At 45.7% G+C, this 27,359-nt stretch overlaps 1 protein-coding gene across 1 annotated transcript in view; it reads right to left on the bottom strand.

The window, feature by feature from the left end:
• Positions 1 to 332: 332 nt before the first annotated feature.
• Positions 333 to 27,359, bottom strand: part of C3_1H11orf58 (chromosome 3_1 C11orf58 homolog) — a 103,930-nt gene continuing 76,903 nt past the window's right edge. The window contains exon 5 of the mRNA XM_078681030.1: positions 333 to 905. Within this exon, the coding sequence (XP_078537156.1) occupies positions 684 to 905 (222 nt within the window). The 3' untranslated portion in view covers positions 333 to 683. The remainder of the gene's footprint in view (positions 906 to 27,359) is intronic.

The following is a 27,359-nucleotide window of genomic DNA, read 5'->3' as shown; positions in this document are numbered from 1 at the left end:
GGAGGGACTAACAAGCCTATTAACGAATCAGAAGCCAGCATTTACAAAGTACAATGACACATGCAAATGAAAAATATGGGCTGGGAGTGGGCGGACCTTCAAGCCCATACTCTAATACAGCATGCCTTCCAGAGCAGCACATGTGCTGCCCAGGCGTGACCTAAATAAAATGATTTGGAGACATGCTCTAATGCATGTTGTTCAGTTTGTCATAAGCAATACATTTTCCTGCCTCTTTGTTAACAGCACCAGTGTGGGTCTCACAAAATACATTCATGTCTACACATTCATCAGTATCCATGGCATTATATGAAGGGACGCAGACAATCTGGTATTGAAGCGAAAATTTATAGCAGTAACCAGGACAGAAAAAAATACATAAAACAAATTAGTATTACAGTTTTAAAAAAAGGTATGACCTATTCATAATCCGTATTCGTGCTTTCCTTCTCAAGTTATCCTAAAAACGACCAAATGCACTTATGATCCACATAATGAGATTGTTATGTGACAACATGCTTATAAACTTCCAGCAATAGTCCTTCCACACAGTCTTCCACGCCCAAGAAAATTACTTTTCTTCAATTGAAACCATATCTGGGTTTGAGCTTGAAGCAGAATTTCGAATCTGAATAATTTTAACCAGGCTTAATTTTAATACAGAAAAAAAAACATAATACCAATTAGGAGTCACTGGATTTAACAAACATCATTTTATAATTTCCTTTTTTGTCTTGCGGGTTGTTCTCTTCACTCTTCTTGGTGGATTGACATTTGTCTGCAAGATCTTCTTCCTCAGAGTCAGATTCCGACGACACAGACTCACTTTCACTTTCGGAAGCTTCTGAACTACAAGGGCTTGGAGGTCGCACAACATGAACGGGTTCCTCTGCGTTATCCTCACTCTAAAATGAAAAACAACTAATGGTTAAGGATTTTATTATCACTCATTACCCTGCCACAGTATTAGATTTAGAAATGTCCAACTCGCATCACCCTGTTTATAATAGCACAGTTCAACATTTCTAAGACTCATCATTACTGCTCTAATATGCAATTCTATTTACTAATATGTAAACGAGGACATCATAGTATTAAAAACAAGACTAAGCCCTTGGAAGAACATATACAGATGTGAAAGGAAAACAAACTATTTCTAACAAACAAATGGATGGTTGTTCTCCCTAATCATAACTTCAACTGTGATAATGTACATACACAAGAGTGGTTGTGTACAAAATTAAAGAGATTAAAATTAATCACCACATGCATATTTTGGTCAGAGAAATAAAAATCTTCAGCACTGCGCCAATTATTTACACGAGAAAACTTTGGGCCAAACACAAATTCCCTGGGGAAAGTCTGACACGTACTCCTGCAGACTTTTGCCATTTGACCATGTTTCACTTTTTAGGAATTCTCAAAAAATTCCATAACTCCTGGAACTTTGCTAACTTTAGTTTTTTTTCTTTCCCTTGGCAAACAATTTCCCCCTAGAGAAACCTGCACCTCCCCTTCGATATGAGGAGATCCTCTCAGTCCTTAAACCCATACTTTTAGTCAGGTCCTGGAGGTCAATAAATCTACATGAACGTTCCGGTTGGGAAATTCCCAGCAAATGTGAGGCCAACATACTAAACAGTTCACTAGATTGGTGCCGATAGACCCACAAAGGAAAGCGAATAGACTGGTAGGATATTCATGTAAGCAATTTCCATTTGGGGAATATACCACCATTCTTGGGCCTGTTCATCAGGAACATGATTTGGCTTCACAAATTGGATATTCTTGAGTAATTAAGATGGACTTCGGACACAAGAAACAAGATTTACTAAGGATTTGCACTGGTGCTAGGGTAATAAGTGGAGATTGCTTTTTATTATCCAGCACAAAAAGGTGATTTGAGCTGGAAAGGTTAATTTTTCACAGTACAAAACCCACTTTGCATCATGGGAAAATTAGATAGGCAGATCAACGTAAACAGCCAAAGTTTTACACAAAAAACCCCTATCAACTAAGAAAGCTAGACTGTGGTGGGCATTAAAAAGAAGCAGCTACTTTGGTACTGGGAGTTAATAAATGCAGAGGATTAAAACGTGAAGACCCCACACCACCCATGAGAAGGACCCTTTCCAACACAGGATTAACTGAACTTAGGGCAAGCTTCTCTGAATCTTTTATACTGCGCTATGAAATATGCTATCTTACAGAAGATAACATTTTTATACCTCATACAGAATACACCTGACACCAAAGAAGCTCACTACATTTATTAAAGGGAAAGAACCCCATTGCAAAAGGTGTGGCGAGACAATTGCCAATGATGAAAAATTAGGAAAAGTCCTATGATTATGCAGAGAAAAGCTGAATTAATCCAGTACAAGGTTGTTTCTATCCCCCAGGCCCACTCAGCTGAATTAAACCTTCAGATGGCTAAAGTGCAGTCTTGTTACAAATCTGACAGCCAATAAGGACTTAAAACCAAAAATAAATACGAACACATACTTGAAGTAGGTGCAAAAAAAAGGAAAGATGAACTTTTGCCAATTAAAAACAAAAACATACTGCATGTGTGCTGCAGTTCACAGCACACATTCAATAAATATGAACACTCCGAGCTTGTCTACGGGTAGGAATTTGTACTGGAAGGGTATGCCTCCTGTACAAATCCCATGCTAGACAGAGCTGCTCACCTCAGCACAAAGGCATCCTTGTTTTAACATCAGCACAGGGGAGGACGCAAGCAGCAGGCTAATCTTTGTACATCCCCAAAAACATTGAAATTCACCAGTTGTAGTTAACTGAAGTAACAATAACTTGCCATGCATAGTAATGTCATTAATGATGTAATTATGTTATTTCAGATGTCTTCAGTGAGGTTATCAATGAAATCATAGAACAAGTCATGAGTGATGTAATATGTAAGGTTTATAAGCAATGCAGCTACTTCTGCTAAAGTCTACATTTCAGTTTTTATTTTGTTGAAAGTGCAATTTAACCGACCTTTTCACATAACTATAATGACATTTAACCTTTGGTTTTGTGAATTTCCAGTTTTTTTTTTAATGTGAAGTAAGATTTGAATACCATAACAAACTATCGCAGTCTCTAAGGGCAGACCTTCGCCCAATGAACACTCCACCCAACTTTTTTTTTGGTCCACAGTTATCTTGTGAATTTTCGCAAAGAAGGGGTTGCGCAGTGTACAGCTAGTCCACAGAGATGCAAACATCTTTTTTGCACTTTTACGGAGGGTGGTAATTCCCGTTAGGACCTCCTCCCACAAGGGCCAGGCGGTCAAGGTACCCCCTACCCTGACCCTTATTGGACATTTTAGATTTCAGGACACGGGGATCGAGTCCTAAAATGTGCTGTGCCACATTTCTATTCATGATGCAGAAAGTCACTTGCAGCACTCGGGACTAGCCCATCAGAATGCTTAATTTGTCATGCTCCCATATAAATAAACAAATAAATAAATACAGGAATTTGTAAAGCACGAACAATTACCTCTAAAGGTGTCAAGGCGCGGGGGGCTGTCGGGAAGATTAAGCGATCTATTGCCCAGATTCGCATGGTGCAGGGCTAACCTGCTGGCGGCAATCGAACCGTTACCACTGGGCTCCAGAACCAGCCGCCCTGGCTGCTGCAACACGCTTCTTCCACATATACAAACATACTAAATGTATACAGATGTATAAATATGCTAAAAATGCACACACAATCAGAAGCTAGAAACCGTGATCACAAAGCTCCGATTCAACTGCTTATGTCAACTGTCGAATGAAACATTGCCGCAATCTCACATTGCTACTGCAGTCAACATGTGCAAACGTAAAACGATCACTGCATTCAATCACTTTGAGGATGGAAAACAAGCCATTCAAAGAATTAAGCAATAGAATGAGATGGCATTAACAGTACAGGAAGTACAGATCAACTAAAACTGATCAATGTAATTAATAAACCGGCTAATATATCAAGATTCACCAACAGCTATGAGAGAAGGAGGAAAGTGAGAAACCTTTCTTAAATTATGTACGAGGTAACCAGTGGTGTGTTACAGGCATCCATCCAAGGTATATTGGATACAGATTAATGCATTTATAAAGTTGTAAATAGCGCAAACTTGACCCTTATGGTTATCAGAGCGATTTACAGTTGTTCTGGATATAGATAGAATAGACAGCAACATCATTAAGGACAGCACAAGTGTAACAAAATCCTCAAAGAAATTCTCTCAAGGACCACATTATAAAAAGCATTTGCAATGTAATAGGTCTCATATTTACGCGAGTTTGAGCTATTGGCATTGTAAATGACAATGTCTTTTATTTTTGTTTTGCTTTTTAAAAACATAAATAAAAGGCATTGTCATTTACAATGCCAATAGCTTAAACTGGCGTAAATGCGAGACCTACTGCATTGCAAATGCTTGTTTCATTCCTAAACGGACTGAAGCACAGCTGTGGGTGCCGCTGTGCTCCCAGATAGCCCCATTCCCCGGTTTTCTATAACAAGACTCCTTACATGACAAAGGATCGCACCTTTAATGCAGCACGCACCTCCACACCCGAAAGAAGCCTCATCACCAATAACAAATGCTTTACACCCGGAAGAAGTCTCATTTAACACAGCAGCCGAGACCTCCCACCCGGATGGGGTATTTGTTCTCACTTAGCACTGGATAAGCCTGTATTCCTTCCTTACCACCTAACCCCCCCCCGCCCCATCCCATCAGCCTCGTGGGTCTTAGTACACAATGCTGCCGGTTCCTCCACTCACAAGCCTGCCTCCCACCCCCACAAAAGCTCTATTCCCAAGTTCGGTACAAAAGGGGGTGGTGATGGACAGAGCATCTGAATCAATCAAACACTCACACCCAGTCAAAAGATGTGGGTTTAATCCATCACCGTTCTTTAGCCCACTCTGCCACCCCAGTTCAGACATGGCTATATGCAAATCAGTCTGACCCTGTGCCTCATGGGAACAGTCCAGCCCGAACTGCCAAGCCATGTCTTCCCTGGACTGGAAACAAGCTTCCGGGGACCGGTTTCTGGCATTCCAGCCGTCTTCAGCCCGGCTTGCTTGAATCCAGTGGCAAAGTGAGCAAGGGACTCACGTCTGAGCATACCCTACCACACTCATGGCGGCCAAAAGCGGTACAAAAGGGGGTGGGGATGGACAGAGCATCTGAATCAATCAAACACTCACACCCAGTCAAAAGATCTGGGTTTAATCCATCACCGTTCTTTAGCCCACTCGGCCACCCCAGTTCAGACATGGCTATATGCAAATCAGTCTGACCCTGTGCCTCATGGGAACAGTCCAGCCCGAACTGCCAAGCCATGTCTTCCCTGGACCGGAAACAAGCTCGGCTTGCTTGCTCCCGCTGCCGCCAGCAGCCATGGCGCGGGCGCTCGCTGCGATCCTTGAGATTTTACTTGGACTTGTGGCTGCGGTGCGGAAAGGCGAGACCTACACAGGTAAGGAGAGCTGCGGATGGGGCGGATCTGGGTGCTGGGGGGCGGTCTGCCCCCTGTGTGTTGTGTTTTGGTTGATGGCCGCCGATGCAGCAGAGAACCGGTGGCATGGGACGCCGCCTGCCCCTGTATGCTAACAGTGCCCTTGCCAAGCTAGGGGGGGTGCACGGGGACAGGGTGCATCTGTAGTTTGAGGGGTGGGGGGTGTTCATGTACAGGCCCGTGGTGCTGGTGAGCCCTTCACAATCAGTGCATGCAACAGTGTGCAGACTTGGCAAACTCCTCACTTGTGACTCGAGCGGCCTGGCACGGCACATGGCATCAGCAGCAACTTTAGGGTGGCGCCCAAGGCTGCCCCTTGCCTTGCCCCAAAACTACCCAATGGTCTGTAACGAGATATCTATGCTTCCATTCCTGTACCCTTTCAGCTGCCATCGCATCCTTTGCTGTAACCCCTGGTGCTACCCTCTTCCCTGCCCGAAACCATGCGGGTGCCCTCAGCTCCCTGCTGTATCCCATGGGGGTGTCCAATCCAGTTGTAGGTGCCCTCATCCCTGTTCGACCCTGTGTGGCTGCCCTGTGCCCTGCCTAGTGTGGCCGCCGTCACCCCTGCTCTGCCTCTCGCTGCAGCTGCTCTGTCCCGTGCATCTGACCGCAGGTCAGTCCTATGGGCATATATGCGGTGCCTTTACTCGAGATCTGCCCTTCCAGTTGTCCTGTTCTCTGCTCCTCTCCATAGCTTAGGATCTGTGTATTTTTGCAGTCAGTGCGGGGGTGAATCGAAGTCTGTGTGGGTCACTGGGGGTGCACCGTATGCTCCCCGATGCAAGCGCCCTGTAAGACCACCACCTCAGCGTCAGCGAGCGCTTTAAATGGGCAGGTGCAGTAGGGTACTGAGTTCCTGCACTTTAATTCTAAAGGGAGAGCACCTGCCCTCAGCAGAGCTGCAATACTTTCAGTGGAAGCAATACTTGAAACGTCACTTCTTGTTTCTAAGAAGTGCTGATACTCTCCAATTAAAAACATTACATTTTTCTTGGGACGTCCACGTACTCTCCCTCTCAAAATAAACAAGGCTGTGCATCTGACTTAAGGTTATTCACAAGCTCTATTGCTTGTGCAAAACACACCCAACCGACCTTTGCTGTGAACCCTTGGTACGTACAGACCCTCTCATGGATCTCTGTGTCCGAGCAGAGGTCAGAACTGTGCTTTAATGTTGGTACTACCAATGCTCTAAATAGAAATAAGCTAACAAAATGTCTTGCAGCAACAGCACAAGCACCGTCTAAGTAGAGACCTAAATAATATTGTCTATCTCAAAATTGGGGGTCAGGGTGTGGAAGCAGAAAGGGTAGAGCCAAAGAGACGTGACAATGAAAAGCAGTCCCTATCAACTTATACATTTATTTTTGTCAACTCTGCCATAAAGAAATTAGCAGCAAGCACAAATGTGACAGAAAACCCGTTCAGACTTACTTAACTCAAACTGGCTGTATTCTAAAATATTGTATAGGGTTAAGGAAACTGCTGCAGAGATTTATGTACCCAGCATTTTTTCAGAAATTAAAATAAATGTAGAGAGATCTGGGTTTTCTCTAGCCAGTTTTGTCTCATCATAGAAAGTAATGTGCCTGCGGCAAAGCACAACATGTAACATGCAGGTCACAGATTTACTTTTTATATAGGTAGGTCAGTGGGTTACTGCTTTTGGGATAGACTCTTTTGCTACTTGCAGTTCCTAAATTACAACCCTTCTAGTATAGTTCTTTGAGCTATCAACTGGTCCCAAGGACCCACATGCAAACTGCATGTAATAGTAGTTTCCATTGTTTTCCTCAATCTCTTGCTATTTTAATGTAGCTTTAAAACACAAAAGTTAGTTCAGGTAGCACTAAAGTCTTATTAGTACTGAGAACTTCAACCATTTTGTTACGTTTTTTATCGTATGTATGAAATGTGACTCCTACACTTCGTAACCATCATTGTCTTATTCAACTTTTCTTGTAAAATGATGTGAAGCATCCTGACACACTATATGGAGAGGAATAGCGCTATAAAAGAAAAGAAAAACTAAACTAAATGTGGCACCCTGTGGTGCAACGCACTGGAGGGCCCTTCGAAAAGGTTGACTGGTCTCTTTGCCGTTGCTTATTTCTGTATTTGGGTGTCAAAGTGTTGCTAATAAGTTGAAACCTGTGGCCAGAAAGTGTTAATATTTGTAAAAATACCAAAATAAGGTCACAATACTAACCCAAAATGTGCCACATTACACCACATAATTTGCCTTTGCTACATAATTTAAGTCAACTCTGCTGAAAAATGTAGTCCTCCTCTGCTACATAATTCCTGTGGCTTTGGTTAAAAACTTAATAACTCACAAGGACAGGGGGATACCAAGATATACCACTGTTATGCAAGGGTCAGCATTTTTCCAGGTGTGGGAATAGTTCCCTAGATACCAACAAATTTGCCAAAAAGCACCTGCCTTAGGAGGGGCAGAATTTTAGCAGCCGAGGGCAATTGGTTTCATCCCATGGATGCCCACAATTTGTCTGGAATTAGCACTATCATAGGAGAGTGAGAATTTTACCTGAGGTGCATATAATGCCTTGCTGTACATGAGTTGCCAAGAATTACTAACCGTGTGCCAGATCCAGCATCAGTTGTGAGATTCACCCCCATGAATCCCCACAAGTTGTCAAGTATTATCACCATAATGCGAGGGCCAGCAGGTTTCCATGGTGGGCAGTGCGGCAAGCAGGAATGGTGCCTAGTGAGCAGCTGTGAGTGAGAGGTCAAACATACTGTCTCACAGAGGGGACAAGCAGGTGTGCCTCTGGGCAGAAGACACCGTGTCTGCCACTGGGAGAACCCCTAACTCTATCGGCATATTTCCCTCTAACACGTAGGGGAGAAGCATGTATGCTTCAGCCTGCAGCGAAATGGAGGCAAAACCTAAAAAGACTATAATTCAGGCTCAAAAGCATGGGTGTTATCAGGGTTCTCTGGGATTCTGTGTCTGAAGTCAGTCAGTGCTGAAAAATGAAATACCTCCCGAGCCCAGATGTGAGGCGGTCTGCACAGATCGGAGGTCTTCCTGTGGCGTTCCTTGAAGGGAATTGTAGGGGGCACGCAATGGATCACAGCAGATAAAACTGTTGTGGCCACCTACAAAGGGTGGGGTGTGTGTCTATATATACACACACACACACACACACATACTTATATGGATATATACGTACAAAAGTCACACTTAAACATTTTAAGTGAATATGGCTATTCCTACATAAAAATATACGCACACACATTTGCGTAACATGTTTAAATGTGACTGTGTACGCGTGCACGTATATTGATGATTGTATATTTAACACGCGCATACATTCAAAGTCCCATTTAAACATTTTACGCCGATATACTACACGCTCCCTTTGGGGTGAGGTAGCATTCCTAGCATTGATACTCCCATTACAAGAGCCTCGTTGCGTGCACGTCCTCTTCTCGCAGACGCCGAGCGCGGTCTGAGCTTGCACGCTGCCCCGGGACCGCCCTTTTGGAGGCAGGTTCACGTGAGGGGTCAGCCGATCATGGTGACAAGGAAGTGACACCGAGTGAGTCCTCCCTGCACGAAGTCACGTGACTGGCCAGACACCTCCCAGATGGCACCTCAAAACAGGAAGTAAAGGCCCTGGGGTATTCGGTGTTGTAAGAAGCACCTCAAAGTCAAGAATGGTGTATAGCGCCTCGTAGCACAGGAGGCACAGATCCCACCCCCTCTTCAAAATACAGCGAGCACTCCAAAGAGGATAACACAAGGCCTTCATTATTTGAGTTGCCTTCAACACCTCTGGATAGGAAGCAAAGGACGTGGTGCCTCGAAGCGCTAATAATCCACAACTTGTTTATATTAAAAAAAAATTTTTTTTTTTAAACTTATTGCACCTCATGATTGGGCACAAGGTGCAAAGTCCACAGAGGAGCACGTCGCCCAACGTCAGTGGCGCACTCAGTGAAGAACCCCCATTAGCGGCGGGTTTGGTCTCAGCTCTGCATCCTTGCTCCTGCAGTTTCACTCGTAGCAATGAGAGCGTGGACTACAAACATCACAGCATGATAGGAAGAGCTGTTAGTTAACAAGTCGGCCTGGAGCGCAGAACAGCCTTGGAAAAGACGCGGGAGGGCAGGAGAGTGACGCCGTGAGCGTGCACGTTGGCGTTCCCCGCGGCTCGTGCCAGTGGCAGCACCTGCAGTCTTCGCCCGCTGTGCATGAGGAGTGCTGCACGGCTTGTGAGGCTGTGGGACGGGACCGCGTCTTAGAAGCGCGTTCACAGACCGGAGTCTGCTCGTGCACCGGTCTGTACCACTTGGGGAGGCAACACAACCACAATAAGGCTCGCTGCAACGCCAGGCGAGCCCTAAATACGGCTACAAACTTAATCTGCACGACCTAAACAGGAGTAAATAATATGGGATAGACACTCTGACACTTTACCGTAGAGTAAAGTGTCAGAGTGGCGTACAGTAGAGTAAAGTGTCAGAGTGGCGTACCGTAGAGTAAAGTGTCAGAGTGGCGTACCGTAGAGTAAAGTGTCAGAGTGGCGTACCGTAGAGTAAAGTGTCAGAGTGGCGTACCGTAGAGTAAAGTGTCAGAGTGGCGTACCGTAGAGTAAAGTGTCAGAGTGGCGTACCGTAGAGTAAAGTGTCAGAAGCGTCAAGGGAACGGCGTCCGAGTGGCGCAAAGGGAACGGCGTCCGAGTGGCGCAAAGGGAACGGCGTCCGAGTGGCGCAAAGGGAACGGCGTCCGAGTGGCGCAAAGGGAACGGCGTCCGAGTGGCGCAAAGGGAACGGCGTCCGAGTGGCGCAAAGGGAACGGCGTCCGAGTGGCGCAAAGGGAACGGCGTCCGAGTGGCGCAAAGGGAACGGCGTCCGAGTGGCGCAAAGGGAACGGCGTCCGAGTGGTGTAAACGGAGGATCTGAGTGGAGGAAAGGGAGGAGGAAACAGAGGGTGAGAGTGGAGGAAAGGGAGGAGGAAACGGAGGGTGAGAGGGAGGGTGGGAGTGGGCGAGAGGGAGGGTAGGAGTGGGAGGGAGGGTGGGAGTGGGCGAGAGGGAGAGTGGGCGAGAGGGAGGGAGGGTGGGAGTGGGAGGGAGGGTGGGAGTGGGCGGAAGGGAGGGTGGGAGTGGGCGGGAGGGAGGGTGGGAGTGGGCGGGAGGGAGGGTGGGAGTGGGCGGGAGGGAGGGTGGGAGTGGGCGAGAGGGAGGGTGGGAGTGTGCGAGAGGGAGGGAGGGACAGAGTAGAGGAACGGGAGGGAGGGTCAGAGTGGAGGAACAGGAGGGAGGGTCAGAGTGGCAGAACGGCATGGCCAGTGGCAGAAGGGCAGGGTCAGAGTGGCGGAAAAGTAGGGTCAATTATATTTTACATCTTGAATTAGGGTTACCTTATTTGACAGACACTAATAGATTGCCACCAATTCTTTAATGGTTCTCCATATGGCATAGGACCACGTTCGAACCCAACGTATCATTAAAGATTGTCTGGAACTGGATAAAAAGATCGGATGGCTCAGATATGTAGAGGCGGATCCAAGTGCACTTGGGCTGGGAAATTTATTTTGTGATCGAACTGCTTGTAGGAGGCTGTCCAAACAGAAAGTAATTTAGGCGTATATGCAGAGGGCTAACCTTGCTCATAGAGAAAAGAATTAACAACAAAAGGCGTTCCTCGCCTATGACCTTTCTCCCCCCTAGATTAGAGGATGGATACTCCTACTTAGCACACACTTCAGTAACGCAGCATTGATACATCCTATTGCAATTCATCTGAACCTCATCCCTTTGATGTTAGGGTATCCAGATATGAAATTTAAACATTCAGACCTGATCCAATGACCCTGCGATAAGCGATCCCCCCAATCGGATCTGCACTTACATCTTGCAGAACAGTACTATAAGGCAGAAAGAAGCTTTTATACTTTCAATTTTAAGGCACACGCACGCAACCTGGGCTTCATCCTGGACTCCTCCCTCTCCATGACCAAGCAAGTCAACGCCGTCTCCTTGTCATGCTTCAACACCCTGCGCATGCTACGGAAGATCTTCCGGTGGATCCCCACCGAGACCAGGAAGACTGTCACCCAGGCACTCGTCACCAGCCGACTGGACTACGGCAACGCCCTCTACGCCGGAACCACCGCCAAGCTCCAGAAGAGACTCCAACGGATCCAGAACGCCTCAGCCAGACTCATCCTCGACATCCCACGACACAGCCACATCTCCGGACACCTAAGAGACCTGCACTGGCTCCCGGTCAACAAGAGAATCACCTTCCGTCTCCTTACCCACGCACACAAAGCTCTTCACGATCAAGGCCCGAGCTACCTCAACAACCGCATCAACTTCTACGCTCCCAAACGACACCTCCGATCAGCCAGTCACGCCCTCGCCGCCGTCCCCCGCATCCGAAGAACGACAACAGGAGGAAGGTCCTTCCTCCTACCTGGCCGCCAAGACCTGGAACTCCCTCCCGACCCACCTGCGCCTGACCCAAGACCACCTCGCCTTCAGGAAGAAGCTCAAGACCGACCTGGCTGTTCGGGCAGTAGCAGCACCCCCCCCCCCCCCCTAGCGCCTTGAGACCGTCCGGGTAAGTAGAGCGCTCTATAAATGCCTATGATTGAAGGCGATACAGCTAAAAAAAAAAAAAAGGCCACCCTACACTGTTTGAAGTCACTTCCTGACCCTTTAATTTGTTCCTCTGTAGCCTCCTTTGTATGGGCCTGGATGAGAAAGAGAAAGTTGCGAGTCTGCAAATTGACCCGAATGCCTTAAGCAAGATCACATTTTACATACATTAACTGTCTCCGGTATAAGTGACACTCGAAGCTCACCATGATTTTAAATGTTTTTATACACTGTATTTGTCTGTTTTTGTGGGGTATTTGATGAAGTTGTGCTTTTATGATATATTTTTAAAGAGATCGAATAAAGATTTAGTGGACTAGACAAATCTTTCAATCTGGGTGATTACTTTTCCGCGACCCGTGTGCTGATATCACAAAGCATAAGAAAAGGGGTCACTGACAGGGATGACAGGATTGCCTTGTGCGGGGCGCTTTTCATTGCGGTCCTCACACATTTACAATTCGACAGACGTCCTACTCATGCTTCGTGCAGCATGTCTATAGATAGTGATCAGCTCGGGATACGATGCATTTTAAGCAAGGCCGTCTGCAGTCCTATGAGAAGGTTGGATAGAGTGGGTGAATTTGGATCAACTCCTGCCCCATCCTGAATCCTGATAAGGCTGCCAGCAAGGTATCTTCAGTCTTTGCATAGATGAAGGCTCGTGTAGAAGATTCGCCATGGCACAAAATCTTTGATTAGAAGAGCTGGATGAAATGCATCCTAAAAGTAAAGTGATGATGACGTATTTCAGCTGTAGGTTAATGAGACGTTATACAGTGGGTGTGCGCCGGTTGGTATCCAATGACAGATGAAAAGTACAATTTCTTTTTTTTTTTTTTACTTCGGACTGCAAGTTTGTCCTCAGAAGGATGAAAGGCAATGTTATGTTATGTTATAGGGGCATTTGTTAAGCGCACGGCTACTCCTAGGAGTGTCCCTGCGCTGTCTTAACCCCACAACAGAGCAAGTGAAGAAACAGCCAGGGGTAACTGACTGGACTGCGACTACTGTTGGAAGAGCCAGGTCTTTAAGCTTCGTCTAAAGCTGAGAAGATCTTGTTCCTGTCTAAGGAAAAAGGGAGACCATTACATAATTTTGAGGCTACTACTTGAAAAGAGCGGCCTCCTTTGTAAGAACGGTAAAACTTAGGCACATAGGTACAATTGTCAGCTGCTGGGAGGAGGATCTCCGCGTTCTGAGAGGTTTGTACAGCTGAATTTTGTTCCTGATATACGGGGCTCCTTATTAAAAGTTAGGACCAGGGATTAAAAAAAAGACTCGGTCTCACTGGAAGCCAGTGCAAGGATCTAAGGTGGGGAGACATATGTGACCTGGGTCCAACCATAAGCACGGACCTAGCTGCCGCATTTTGAACAACCTGCAGGCGGTTCAGTAAGTAGTCCGGAAGTCCCAGGTACAACACATTTACATAGTCCAACCTTGATATACTCAGGGCCTGGACCACAGTTTTCCTATGCGGAATAGGAAGCAAAGGAAGAAAATTCCTCATCATTTTTAAAAGGCCAAAGCAGGTGCCAGCAACCGATTGAACCTGGGACTTCATCGTCATGCCAGAGCCCAACTTCACTCCTAAATTTTTTGCAGTGGAGACTGGTCTTTGAGGAGGAGATAGATTTTTAGGCCAACATTGACGCCACTCATCGCCTGGGGTATGTCCAAAAAAGATCATTTCTGACTTGTCGGTGTTGAAAAGCAGCTGATCTTGCCTGAACCACTCAAAAGCCTTGGTTAAGCAAACATTGGCTTTGCTGCCATTTTGCACCTCATCCTTCTCACAGGTGAACAGCAATTGCGTGTCATCTGCGTACGATATAATTTTTGCCCCGTATTGTTCTGCAATAGGAGCCAGGGGGGCCATATATATATTGAACAGGGTTGGACTTAAGACGGAACCCTGTGGGACCCCTACGCTCAGTGGTAGAATGCAGGCTGAAAAATGGGGGACCCAGACTGTTTGCTGGCGGTTTTCCAAGAAGGAAGAACACCATCTGAGCACCGTGCCCCCAATGCCGCTCTCCCTCAATCTATGAAGGAGGCGATCACGTGGCACGGTGTCAAAGGCCGCTGATAGATCTAATAAAATCAGCACAGCCTTTCCGCCTCTGTCTAAGGTGGTTTTGATCGTCTGTGAGATTTCTAATAGAGCAGTCTCTGTACTGAAATTTGCTCTAAAACCAGACTGACTCGGATGAAGTACCTGGCTGACCTAAATAAAATCTGTGATGATGGTATTCACATATTTCTCCAAAACCTTGGAGAAATAAGATAGAAGCGATATAGGTCGGTAGTTGCTTACTACTAGGGGATCAGCTGATGTTTTTTTTTTTAGAAGTGGAAGATTTTTCCCATGTCACGCTATGAGGGGCAAATTAAACCTATATCAGCAGCAGCCCCCTTGCTCCGTTAAGCTATCTCATTAACACATGCCAGGCCTTTGTTTGCCCAACAGATTCATGCACATAGCATTTCCGGTAATTTAAGTTAGGAGGCCATTGTTAGTAAAAATCCGTTCATTAGTCCGTCATCACGGATCAGTGAATCCATCTGTTAGTGCTCTAGATACATTCTGTTTTATTTTCCTAAACATGCATCGGACAAACCATGCCTTTTGGGCTGCTTGAATTTACATTACATAAAAACGATTTGCTGCCCTTTCAATGATGGCTGTACGCAAAACAATGTTAACACAAATACACACAACTGCATACAACACCTTTAATTTGGCCAGGAAGTCCAGAAGCGGAATCTTAGCATTAAAGAAAACCCCAAGCTTGTTAGTTGTAATTTTAATCACAAAGGAAAAATCTAAATAAATACTATTGGTGTTCGTACTTAAGGTGAAATGCCGGATAGTTAAAAGCCAAGAGGGCTTAGCATCTACATATCTCATTCTACTACTCCCCTCTCTTGGCAAGCTTATTCTTTCTATTCTGGGTTTAGTACATGTTTCGTAAAAGGTATTTCTTTATCCTACAGGTGCAGGTCTGGAATAGTCCCCTTCCTAAAATCCATGCTGCAACCCTTGAGGGCACACCCTTCTTGTTTCATGAATCAATTTAAAGTCTGTTGGACCTAGAGACCCTTCCTAGAGTACAGTAGACTATAAATGCATACAGTCAGTTAAAAACCCCATATTTCCAAGAGGGGAAATTTCAACAAATGTCAGGTAGGTCAGTCTTACTGAAGCGGAAGGAGAGATAGATGCATTGTGTGTTTAGAAGATCATGTATGACAGATGGAGGCTGGAGCAAACGCAGACACAGCGTATAGAATATCACATAAGAAAGAAATGGCTATACTCCATTGCATAGGAATATTCTGCTTTAAAGAGAAAGCGGATGGGTAAAATGTGTAGAGTATCCTGAAGGAGGGAGATGGCAGTGCCTCAGAAGCGACTGATGTTGTGTACCGGTCTAACATCCTGATCTGCATGGTAGAGTTCCGGCAGCAGTTGGAGGGTGCAATATTCTATACACTGGAGAGGCCCTGCAAGAGTTAGGCACGTAGTCAGTTTATCCTACACACCAGTGATGGAGGGCCAGGCAGGCATACTGTGTCCCACAAAATCGAGAGTGTGTCCAATTTATTTATTTTATTTATAAAGTTTTACATAGTACGAACGTGACCCACAAGGGTATCAGAGGGCTTTACAGTACATAGTTAAAGACTTAGGAAATGAGGTAGTATACATGCATTTGATATTCATCATTACTCACAAAAGAGGTAAGAAGTATGAGATAACATAGGCATAAGACAACATAGGTGACCAGTGGACGACACATGATGATCATAGAGGGCAACATCACATTACAATTTAAGCGTTTATTACGCCTTAGGTCAATATTGTGGAAATAAACGAACATATAATGATCTCTTACAAACCACACGAGGTAACCAGTTATAAGAGGATCGTAACGTCTTAGGATGTAAATTTGTTCATTAGGAGTATTTTTACTTCCTTTTTGAAGGCGGTAAAGGAAGAGATTCCCCAAACCACTGAAGGAAATGAGTTCCAAATCTTAGGAGCGAACTTGAAAAGGCTCTGCAACCAGTTCTCTCTTTATGAAAGGATTGTGGTTTCAGAAGTAAAGAACTAGCGCTTCTCAGTTGTCTGCAACCTCCGGATCGTTCAAGCTTTAGGGCTAGATAACTGAATGTGTTGTTATAAAGTGCTTTATGGGTCATGCAAGCAACCTTTAGTTGTATTCTTGCCTCATATGGCAGCCAATTCAGCCTTTTCAAAGTCGGGGAAATGTGGCCATTTCTTTTAGAACCCGATACCAATCTTGCTGCAGCGTTAAGTGATGCCCTCAGCGGAGCCAGCTTGTATCTTGATAACACTAAGGCTTGCACTGCCATTTTTAAGTCGGTCTGAGGGAGGAAGGGTTTAACTTTCCTTAGTAAGCTCATCTGGTAATTGGCTCCCTTGGTGGCCTTAATGATGTGCGACTGCATATTCAGGTGTTTGTCTGTGGTGACTCCCAGGGATTTCACGGAGTCAATGAAGAGTGGTGCACAGTCCTTGGCTGTTAGGTGTTTCAACCATTGCTCTATCTTTGGTGTGTGATTGGGTGGGGAGATGAGAACGAATTCTGTTTTTTTTTGTATTAAGCATGAGGTGCTTGTTCATGAGCCAGCTTTGCGTGTTCAGAAGAATAACGTTGAGGGAGATGAAGTCTTCTGGAGCAGAGATTTTCAAATACAGTTGGGTGTAGTCCGCATACAGGCGATATAAGATATTCACTAATTTCAATGGGTTAGCCAGGGGTTCTATTAGTAGGTTGAAAAGAATAGGTGAAAACTGCTGAGCCCTGGGGAACGCCTATGTCGATCCCAGATGGTTGAGAGAGTGCAATCTTCATCTTGATTCTTTGAGACCTGTTATTAAGGAAGGAGGAGAACCATTGTAACACTGTGCCCGAAAGGCCCTTCCTTCCTTCTAATAGTGATAGTAGGTTGTCATGTTTAACCGTGTCGAAGGCGGAGGATAGATCAAGCAGTATCATTAGGCAGGATTCGTTGCGGTCAAGCATTAATAGAATGTCATCCAATATGTGTGTGAGAGCAGATTCTGTGCTGTGACCATGGCGGAAACCAGATTGGTGAATGTCTAGGAGGTTGTAGTTCTCAATATGGTTGCATAATTGTATTTGTACACATTTCTCCAGCAGTTTCGACCAAGGTGGGGATGTTAGATATAGGGCGGTAATTGTTAAGATCAGATAGAATGGTGTTGGATTTCTTAAGTATAGGCGTAACCTGCCCTATTTTAAGGCAGCCTGGTATGGAGCCTTGCCTCAGGGAGGAGTTTACAAATGTTGTCCATAGTGGTAGGATGGATGTTTTTATCATATTGAAATGGGCAGGAGGAAGGGGGTCGGAGAAGTGGTTGGAGGGACTGATTCTCAGAATAGTGTTATACATTTTTTGTTCAGAGATTGGTGCGAAGGTCTTCCAGGAGGCGTTTTTTTTTGTGACTTCCTGTGGAACACTGATGAGGACCTTGAATTGTGAATGACCATTAGCATCATTGGCCAGAGGTTGTGTGAGGGCCTTCTTAGATTGGATGTTGGGCTCGACGACCTTCATCTTTTTACGGAAGAAGTTGGCAAGAGCATTGCAAGAAGGTGTAGCCAGGTCGTTTAGATCCGTAGATTTTGCTGTGTTGCGAGTTTGTTGCTTGACAATTTCGAAGAGTGTTTTTTGGACAGTTAATTGCTTGGTTCAGCTGGGTTCTAAAAAAGTCTGCCCTGGTCTTTAGAATCTTCCTGCTGTATGAGTTCCTTAACGTTGTTCAATAAGAGTTGTAGTGATTGGTCATTGACATTACTCTAAACAATCAATCGGGCGTTTATGGAACGCGCTACTCAGCAGTGAGGATCCCAAGGCGCTGGGGGGAGCCTGGGGGGTGGGGGAGTGGGGTGCAGCTCCAGCTCAGTCGAAGAATCATGTCTTGAGGTTTCTCCTGAAGGCGTGCAGGGTGGGAGAGCGTCAGATGGTGACTGGTAACTCGTTCCAGGCCTTGGCTGTGATGTAGGAGAACGTTCTGCCACCCGCTCTGGCTTTGCAGATCCGGGGACGGGGGTGTTTGCGAGGGCGGCGGAGCGGAGGTTCCTTTAGGGTACGAGGAAATAGACTCTTTCGTTTAGGTATTTGGGTCTGCTGTTATGGAGTGATTTGTAGGCGTGAGTGAGGAGTTTGAAGGTTACTCTCTTCTCGACGGGGAGCCAGTGGAGGTTGTGTAGGTGTTGGGTCATGTGTTCGTGTTGAGGGGTTACGAGGACCAGCGGCGGAGCGGAGGTTCCTTTTGGGTACGTGGAAAGATACTCTTTCGTTTAGGTATTTGGGTCTGCTGTTATGGAGTGATTTGTAGGCGTGAGTGAGAAGTTTGAAGGTTACTCTCTTCTCGACAGGGAGCCAGTGGAGGTTGCGTAGGTGTTGGGCCATGTGTTTGTGTCGAGGGGTTCCGAGGACCAGTCTGGCTGCGGCATTCTGGATGGTTCGGAGCTTGTGTATGAGGGTCCTGTCGATTCCTGCGTAGAGTGCGTTGCCATAGTCCAGCCTGCTGGTTGCGAGTGCCTGGGTTATGGTTTTTCGGCATTCGGGGGGTATCCATTTAAAGGTCTTGCGTAGGATCCGTAGGCAGTTGAAGCTGGTGGAGGCAATGGAATTGATCTGACGGGTCGTGGTGAGGGAGGAGTCTAGGATGATGCTGAGGTTGCGTGCATGGTCAGTCGGAGAGGGCGGGCTCCCGATGGCTGAGGGCCACCAGGTGTTCTCCCATGCGGAGGTGGAAGGTCCGAGGATGAGGACTTCCGTCTTCTCAGAGTTGAGTTTTAGGCAGCAGCCTTTCATCTAATCGGCGACATCCCTCATTCCTTCTTGGAAACAGATTTTGGTGTCTTCGGGGACTTTCGTGAGGGAGAGGATGAGCTGTGTGTCGTCGGCGTAAGATACTATGTTGAGCCTGTGCTGTCTGACAATGGTGGCGAGGGGGGCCGTGTAGATGTTGAGTTTGGGGCTTAGTGATGATCCTTGGGGTACTCTGCATTTGATCTTTGTGGGTTCAGAGATGAAGTGGGTTCGGAGATGAAGTGCAGTGAGATATGGTGTCGAAGGCGTCGGAGAGGTCTAGCAGGATGAGGGCCTGGTCAAGCAGCATGCGTATGTCGTCGGTGGCGGCAAGGAGGGCGCTCTCAGTGCTGTGGTTGCCGCGTAACCCAGACTGGGAGGCGTCCAGGATGGAGTTCTCCTCGATGAAGGTTGTCAGCTGTGTGCTCACGAGTCTCTCAGTGACTTTGGCCGCGAAGGGGAGGAGTGAGATGGCCTGTAGTTCTTCAGGTCCGTTGGGTCGGCCGAGGGTTTAAGGAGGGGTTTGACTTACGCCCGCTTCCAGTCGTCGTGAAACATGCCGGATTCGAAGGAGGTGTTGATGGTTCGTCCTAGTTCGGGTGCAATGGTAACATCAGCCCTGTGGTAGATGTGTGGTGGGCAGGGGTCCGTGGGGGCTCCTGAGTGGGTGTTCTTCATGGTTGCTGTGGTGAGCACAATGGTGGCAGGCTCCAGGCGGTGATGGTCGGTTCTTCGTCGGTGGTGGGGGGGGGATGTGTGGTGTCTGGTGTCTGTTCGCTGAAGTTGTCATAGAGGGCCTTGATTTTCTGATGGAAGGAGGTGCTGAGCTGGTTGCAGAGCTCCTTGGACGGTGTGATGTCCGTGGCTTCGCTGGGGGGTTTGGTGAATTGCGGAATGACGTTGAAAAGTTCTTTGGCATTGGTTGCATTGGTGTTGATTTTGCTCTTGAAGAAGGTCTACTTGGTGTCTCTTATGCGCTGGTGGTATTCTTTCAGGGTACTACGGTTGGCGTTAAGATCTTCTGTGGTTTTGCGGTTTCACCAGGTTTTCTCGAGGAGTCTCCAGGATCGTCTGGCCTCTTGGAGTTCGGTGGTGAACCAGGCTGCTTTTGGGGGGAGCTTTTGTTTGCCAGGGTGGCGGCGGGGAACGAGCTTGTCCGCGCAGGTGGAGATCCAGCGATGACATTCCTTGGCTGCGGAGTTGGCGTCATTCTTTGTGCAGGGTGGATCTAGGAGGAGGGTGGTGGTGTTGAGGTGGTCCTCGGATCTTACTCCAGTTCCTACGTGGCGGGCGCGCAGTGGATTTGGGTCAGGTGGGAGTGTTGAAGGCGAAGTGTACGCAGTAATGGTCCGTCCATAGTGGCTGCGAGGTGTTGGCTTACGTGGATGTTGAATCCTCCAGCGAAGATGGGGTCAAGGGTGTGTCCTGCTTGGTGAGTGGGGTGGTGACTAGCTGCTTTTGTCTGAGGTTGGCGAGGCTGTCGAGAAGGGAGATGAGGCGGGGTCACTGCGGTTGTTTAGGTGGAAGTTGAGGTTTTTTGAGGAGGATGTAGTCCGTAGAGGAGATGGCGTGGGGTGCGACGAGGTCTGTGATGGTGGTTTCGGAGAGGGTGTGTGGTCCTGGGGGTCTGTAGACGAGGGTGACACGTAGTGTCATCTTAGGGTTGGCCTCAATCTGGAAATGGAGGTGTTCGGTGTTGGAGAAGGGGTGGCTCGTGCTGGAGGTGGAGAGTCGGAGAGAGGTCTTGTGTGCGATGTGGAGTCCTCCGCCCGTGCAATGAGGGCGGTCCTTTCTCTGGATCTTATATCTGTTGGGGACAGTGGCGGCGATGTCTGGGCGGGAGGTGGTGGTAGTCCAGGTTTCGGTGAAGAAGGTGACATCGGGTGCGGCGGTGTCCTGCAGGTCTCAGATCTCTATGGCGTGCCTGTGTAGGCAGCGTACGTTGAGAAGGATGCCAGTTAGGGGTGTGGTTGTCTGTGCCGTCCTGTTGATGGTGAAGGAACATCGGCAGTGTCGGCAGGAGAACTGTCCTTGGGTTGCTTAGGGTGCGGCTTTGTGGCAGTCATCGTGGCTTCCGGGGTTGAGATCGTTGTGGTCGGCGGCAGAGTAGCGGTGGGGCTGAGTATGTCCAGGGGTCATGGCGCTGGCTGCGGTCGGGCTTGCCTTTGGCGTGCCAGGGGCGAGGCCGCTGAGCAAGTCTGCTGCGTGACTGCCATAAGTAGGGGAGGAGGGCAGGGCTGGATTCAGGAGACAGGAAACGGAGGCTGTGCCGGGGGAAGGGGCTGGAAAAGTAACCACACACAGTCAAGAGAGTAATAACGGTGGCTTTGCAAGTCACAAATACAGCACAATCCAATCCAAAAAATGTAACCAAGGGCTATGCAAGTCACAACAATAGAGACAGGGGGAACAGTAAGATAAAATTACGGAAGTAGTGGCGATCAGTCAGTCACATCAGGGACACAAGAGACGGCGGCGAAGAGGAAGGGAGGTACTGCGGGCGAGTTGCAGGTGCGAACCCTCCTAAGGCGAGGCTCTGCACTGGAGCGGAGAGACAGTGAGGCGGAGCTGCTGGGGAGAGTGCTGGCCTGGACTGGAGTCTACGCGTCACTCCCTTCTTTCATGTTCTATAACTAGAACAGAGTGTATGACAATAGGTGGAGAGAGGACCAGCGTCTCCCATCTCTCTCAATTAGTCATTGGGGTTGGGCGGACAGCGTCCCCTTGCCCCAGAATAGTTGGGGGGCTTCTGAAGGTCTGGGAATTCCCTTACACAGCAGGGTGTGCAAGAGCCTGCATTACACCCCTGGACACATCTTCCAGCGACAAGGCACAGAACACGGTCTCTTTCCTCTCTCTCTCATACAAGACAGAACTGACGTTTTCTAGATCGCTCCTACTGTCTGGGGCCCAAGAATGTACAACTGATGTAAACTAGTTTCATCTTTTGAGTTCCATGTTATTAAGTTGTAACGTTGCTGTATGAGCATGTAAGATCTACCTAGCACGTGTCGCTTGATCTACCAAGCACTTGTTTCTTGTTTTTGTCAAAATGTAGTAGAGAGCTAGACAAGGCCGAAGACCATTAACGACTAATTGGAGGGGGAGCTAGCTTCTGAGAGTGTAACTTTACCGTCATGTAATGCTCTTTAATGAAATGTGTTGTTAGCTTGCTATTAAGTTTGAAACAGGGTTGGGCTGGCTTCATGGATGTCAGATTGCCATTGTAAATCTTGGATGCTTCGATAGAGAAGGCCTAATGTCTTGTTTTTATCCTTTTTGCACTTCATCTCCGGGTCCATGGTGTCCTATTTGTAGGTGTGCCAAGAACCATCAGAGCTGGTTATGTTTGTCACATATGCAGAGGGTGCTGGTCACAATGGCATTGTAGATGATTCTGCTGGTTTTGAAGGTGGTGCAGGCTGGCAAGGGGAGCCAGTTGAGGCTGGAGGGTCATGTGGTAGATTTTTATGACCTTTCTTAGTTCCTGCCTTTTTTTTTGTAGTCATTTTTTTTTACCAGTCAGAATATTCAAAACTTAAGTCTCAAGGAAAGAAAGAGTGCAACTATACACAACAGAAAGCGTCAATATGGTCACATAAAAATGAACGCCAACATAACCCAATACATATAACAAAACAAAACATATATATATATATATATATATATATATATACACATATATACACATACACATATATACACACATATATATATATATACACATATATACACACACACATATATATATATATACACATATACACACACATATATATATATATATATACACACACACACACACACACACACATATATATATATATATATACACAGAGGATTTACATACTTTTCTTTAATAATCCTCATGTATTAATATATTGATACTATCCGGCTTGAGTATATACCATTAATCACTATTCTTTCCTCCAGGTAGTCAAGTTCCTTGTTACCTGGAGGTTATTTCGGCCTAGTGATTATGTTTAATCAGTTTCCTTATACATCACTATATCTTTCTGATTCCGTCTAGTCAGGGTCCCTGTTAGTCGGAATATATGTAATTCTCTTGACTTTTTCTCCTTTTTTAGTAAATATATGTAATTTATTACCTATATTTAATGTGAGATATTTTTCTATTTTTCTACAAACTCTATTATTCACTGGGTGTTTTTATGAATTTTAATAATTTAAAAACATACTTGCTTGTACTTGGAAATGCTTTTTATCAAATGTATTATATGGAACAAAATGTGGTGGTCAACCCAATTGTCGATATTATCTGATTGAAGTATCATATGTACGAGTAGGTTTCAGACTGCACTCAAGCACTTTTTTTCCCCTTCCTCCTTGACACAATAGTGGTCACAATAATTTTCTTGCACTTTCATGGACATGCACTGTTTGCACTTTTTGAAATTAATGAAAAATATCTAAAATGTTGCCCAAATGTTATTGAAATTATTTAAGTCCCGTTTATGAGATGTGGACATACTTTGTAAGTAGTGAAGAGGGATTGCTTATAATGGCTTTATCCTCTTTTCTTTTGCCCCCTTCTAGATACAAAATGTTGGATGGATTTATCCAGAAACCACAAAAATGGATTGAGATTTCCATGTGATTTTATATGTATTTATACGGAGATTCAGACATTTGAGTTATAAATCTGTCTTTCATGTTTATGGTCACATGATGCAGGGAGGGGTGGCTACACTTGGGAGAATTGGGCACTATAAAAACAGAAAATGTACAAACAAAATGTTGCATGTGAACAAGGGCTCAGGGAGCCCGAAACGCGTAATGCACTCTCTCACGGCGATGAGCAAATAAAAAAGAAGAATTCAGCATTTGGTCCTGTGGTCTGTCTCCTGCGTTTTCAAAGGAGTTTTTTGTGATATATATATATATATATATTTTTTTTACATTAACATCACGAGCCCCGAAGAAAGAGTGTGCATTTAAAAACACCGCCCAGTTGTTTGATAAAGAAGCGCTGCATACTGAGACACTTAGAACTCACCACAATGTCGAATACAGGAGAACTGTTGCAGGAAAGGCAGTCAGCAGCCGAGGTAATGTTTAAATCAACTAAAGAAAAAAATCGGCAAAAGCAGCCACCGCAGCAGTAACAACTGCACCTCTTAGTAACTTAAAGATACTGTATCAAAGGCTAGAAAAACTGATGAAGAGAGAGGTCAGGAAATGGTGGGAAGCCACCTCCCTGCAACGCTACGTAGATTGCGACCGTATTCCAAGAGGTCTGCGTATTTTTACAATACCATCCTATGAAAGGCCAAACCCAGCCCTATTGAAAGAATGGGCAGAGTACACGGCGGAATCTGCAAAGGGAATGGTAAGGATGCTTATTAAATACGCATGGATAGACAGGGATGACTGTCTGAAAGAAATAGCAGACTTGGAAGAAATGATCGCTAAAGAAAAGGACACGAAAACGAGTGATGATTTAAGATCAACGATGACAAAAAGAGTTAAAGACTATGAACTGGTAATCAGAAAGAGGAAACAAAACAAATTTGAAAGAGACGAGCAAGATTACACGTCAGGGAGGATACTGACGTTTGCTAGAAAGTTTGATGCAACAAGAAAACGCTTGGCGCAAGGTATTCCCGGACCAACAAATGTAGAAACTTCTGAATCAGAAGTAGAAATTTCAGATGAAGAAGGTTTGGAGGCACAAACAAACCGAGAAAGAGCTAGAGATACACACAAGGAAAATGCTTTTTTAGACGAATTCCAGATCATCAAAGAGACGAGATTGAGGCCACAACAACGAAACCAAAGAGGAAAACAAGGAGGGGCAAGAGGGGGAAACGCAGCCACCGCCTCACCAAGAGTAACGAGGAGTGCCTCCAGGCGGGCAAAATGGTAAAAGAAACTACAGATCAAACCATCATTAATCTCTCTACAAGAGAGTTGACCAAAGCGGAGGAAAATGTACTCAAAAGAGGCCTTAGCTTCTGTCCATCCAATGACTTCAATCTTGTTGATACCAAAATAGATCTTTTCAGGTATATAAGAAAGCTGAAATTCCAAAAGATTTTCGCAATGCATCCGACCTTATCTTCCCACATAGAAGTCTCATCCAACGAGAACGACATTGCTACTGGAAACCTAACACAACTATTGGACACAATGAATAACTTAGTGTCTCCAATATCAAATAAGGAAAGTGAAAATGCACAATGCTCACAACGTGGAAGCGAACAGATCAGAGACCCCAGCAACTTGAAAAATAAATCGAAAAAGCTCCCAAAACGATGCGATTGATATCTTTAGTGATGCTATTCTCATGGACCTTGAAAAACTGGCAAAAGAGAAAATGAATGTAAAGAACTCAAACATAACACAAAAGGAATGGGAGGCAATAAAATCTTTGCGGAACGATGAGTCCATCGAGATCAAACCCTCTGATAAGGGTGGAAACATCGTGATCTTCACAAAGGAACATTATCAACAGGAGGCTCTTAGACAATTAAGAGACACAGACTGTTATATAACAATTAACAGGGCTGAATACGTCAAAAGCACCACGGACTTCCAAAATTTGCTGGTAGTCTGGAAACAACAAGGAATGCTCAACATGGACGAATTCTTATACTTGCAATGTGAAGCACCCATTCTACCAACGTTCTATCACCTGCCAAAGGTCCATAAAAATCCATTGAGACCACCAGGATGGCCGATTGTCTCTTCAATTGGCAGTCTTTTGGAGAATGCATCGAGATTTATTGATAGATATATTGCACCAATTGTGAAGGAACTTCCCTCATATGTAAGGGACACACAAGACTTTTTGCGGTTAATCGATAACATCGCCTGGGAGCCTGGTTTCCTTTTGATAACTCTTGACGTTGTTAACCTCTATACTTGTATAGCTCACGAAAATGGTCTGGCAGCAGCGAAGTGGTTCCTGAACAAAAAACATGATCAATTCCGGGAACACAATGAAATGCTGCTAAAAATGATGAAATTCTGCTTATATAACAATATATTCTTATTCGCAGGGCAGCTGTACAGGCAGATTAGAGGTACATCCATGGGCTCGTGCTTCTCTCCCAGCTATGCGAACTTGTTCGTGGGCTGGTGGGAGAAGCACGAGGCATGGGGGGAGGACAACGACCAGTGGACAGATAATATCCTGCTCTGGACAAGGTATATAGATGACCTTTTTGTCGTCTGGCGCGGTAGTAGAACCTCGGCTGAGGAGTATATTGCTGCGTTAAACGACAACAGGTGGAATCTCAAATTCACCAGTACAATTAGTGACACCAGTGTTTACTATCTAGATCTGGAAGTTTATGTTAACAGGGGTAAGATTCAAACCCGTTTGTATAGAAAACCGACAGCGGGTAATGCTGTCTTGCATGCAGCTAGCCATCATCCCAAATGTCTCATTGCAAACGTACCCTTCGGTGAACTCTTACGCCTGAAAAGAAACTGCTCGGACGAGGAGGAGTACATTTAGGCGAAGGAGGAGGCCAAAAAAAGATTCCAGATTAGAGGATACTCCCACAACATATTGAATGTTGCGGAGGAGAAATCCGTGAAAATTCGAAGAGAGGAACTGCTGGTAGTCAAACCTGTGCAAAAACAAGATGAGATCTCCAGAATGATCACAACTTACAATGTAAAGTCAGGAAAGATCATGCACATCTTTCAAAAAAATTGGCACATCCTGGGTACTGATGTAATAATGAAAAAAGTTCTCCCAGAGCGACCAGTGATAACTTACAAACGTAGTCAATCATTGGCGGACCACCTTGTACATAGCCATTTTACGTCCAAGAAAAAACCTGTGCAACTCTCCACTACTAAAGGATTTTTCCCATGTCGAGGCTGCAAGGCCTGTAAGAACAGTAAAACAACTAAAACGTACCCAGGTAGAACTGATGAAGATGAGCCAGAGAGAACAATTAAAAAATTGCTTAATTGCAACTCTGACCACACAATTTACTGCCTCCTCTGTCCTTGCGGTAAACGCTATATAGGTAGCACCATCAAACCTACGAAGATGAGAATCCTCGAACACATGCGAGCAATTGCGAATAAAGACAAGTCTTACCCTGTGGCAATACACTTCGCAGAACTCCACCAAAGCGACAGGGACCTGCTCAGCTTTTATTGTATAGATCAGGTGGAGCGCACAGAAAGAGGAGGTGACAGGGTGAAAGCACTCCGGACTTTGGAGTCAAAATACATCATCGGTTTAAAAACAATGGTTCCCTGGGGACTCAACAACAATGAAGAGATGTGGGTACACCTTTAAAACTTAATAATTCAGTAATAGCCTGGTTAAACT

This window comes from Lissotriton helveticus, chromosome 3_1 (assembly GCF_964261635.1).
Source record: "Lissotriton helveticus chromosome 3_1, aLisHel1.1, whole genome shotgun sequence".
Classification (NCBI taxonomy): domain Eukaryota; kingdom Metazoa; phylum Chordata; class Amphibia; order Caudata; family Salamandridae; genus Lissotriton; species Lissotriton helveticus.
Note: the sequence above shows the minus strand (reverse complement) of the source record. Positions and strands in the feature narration are given on the sequence as shown.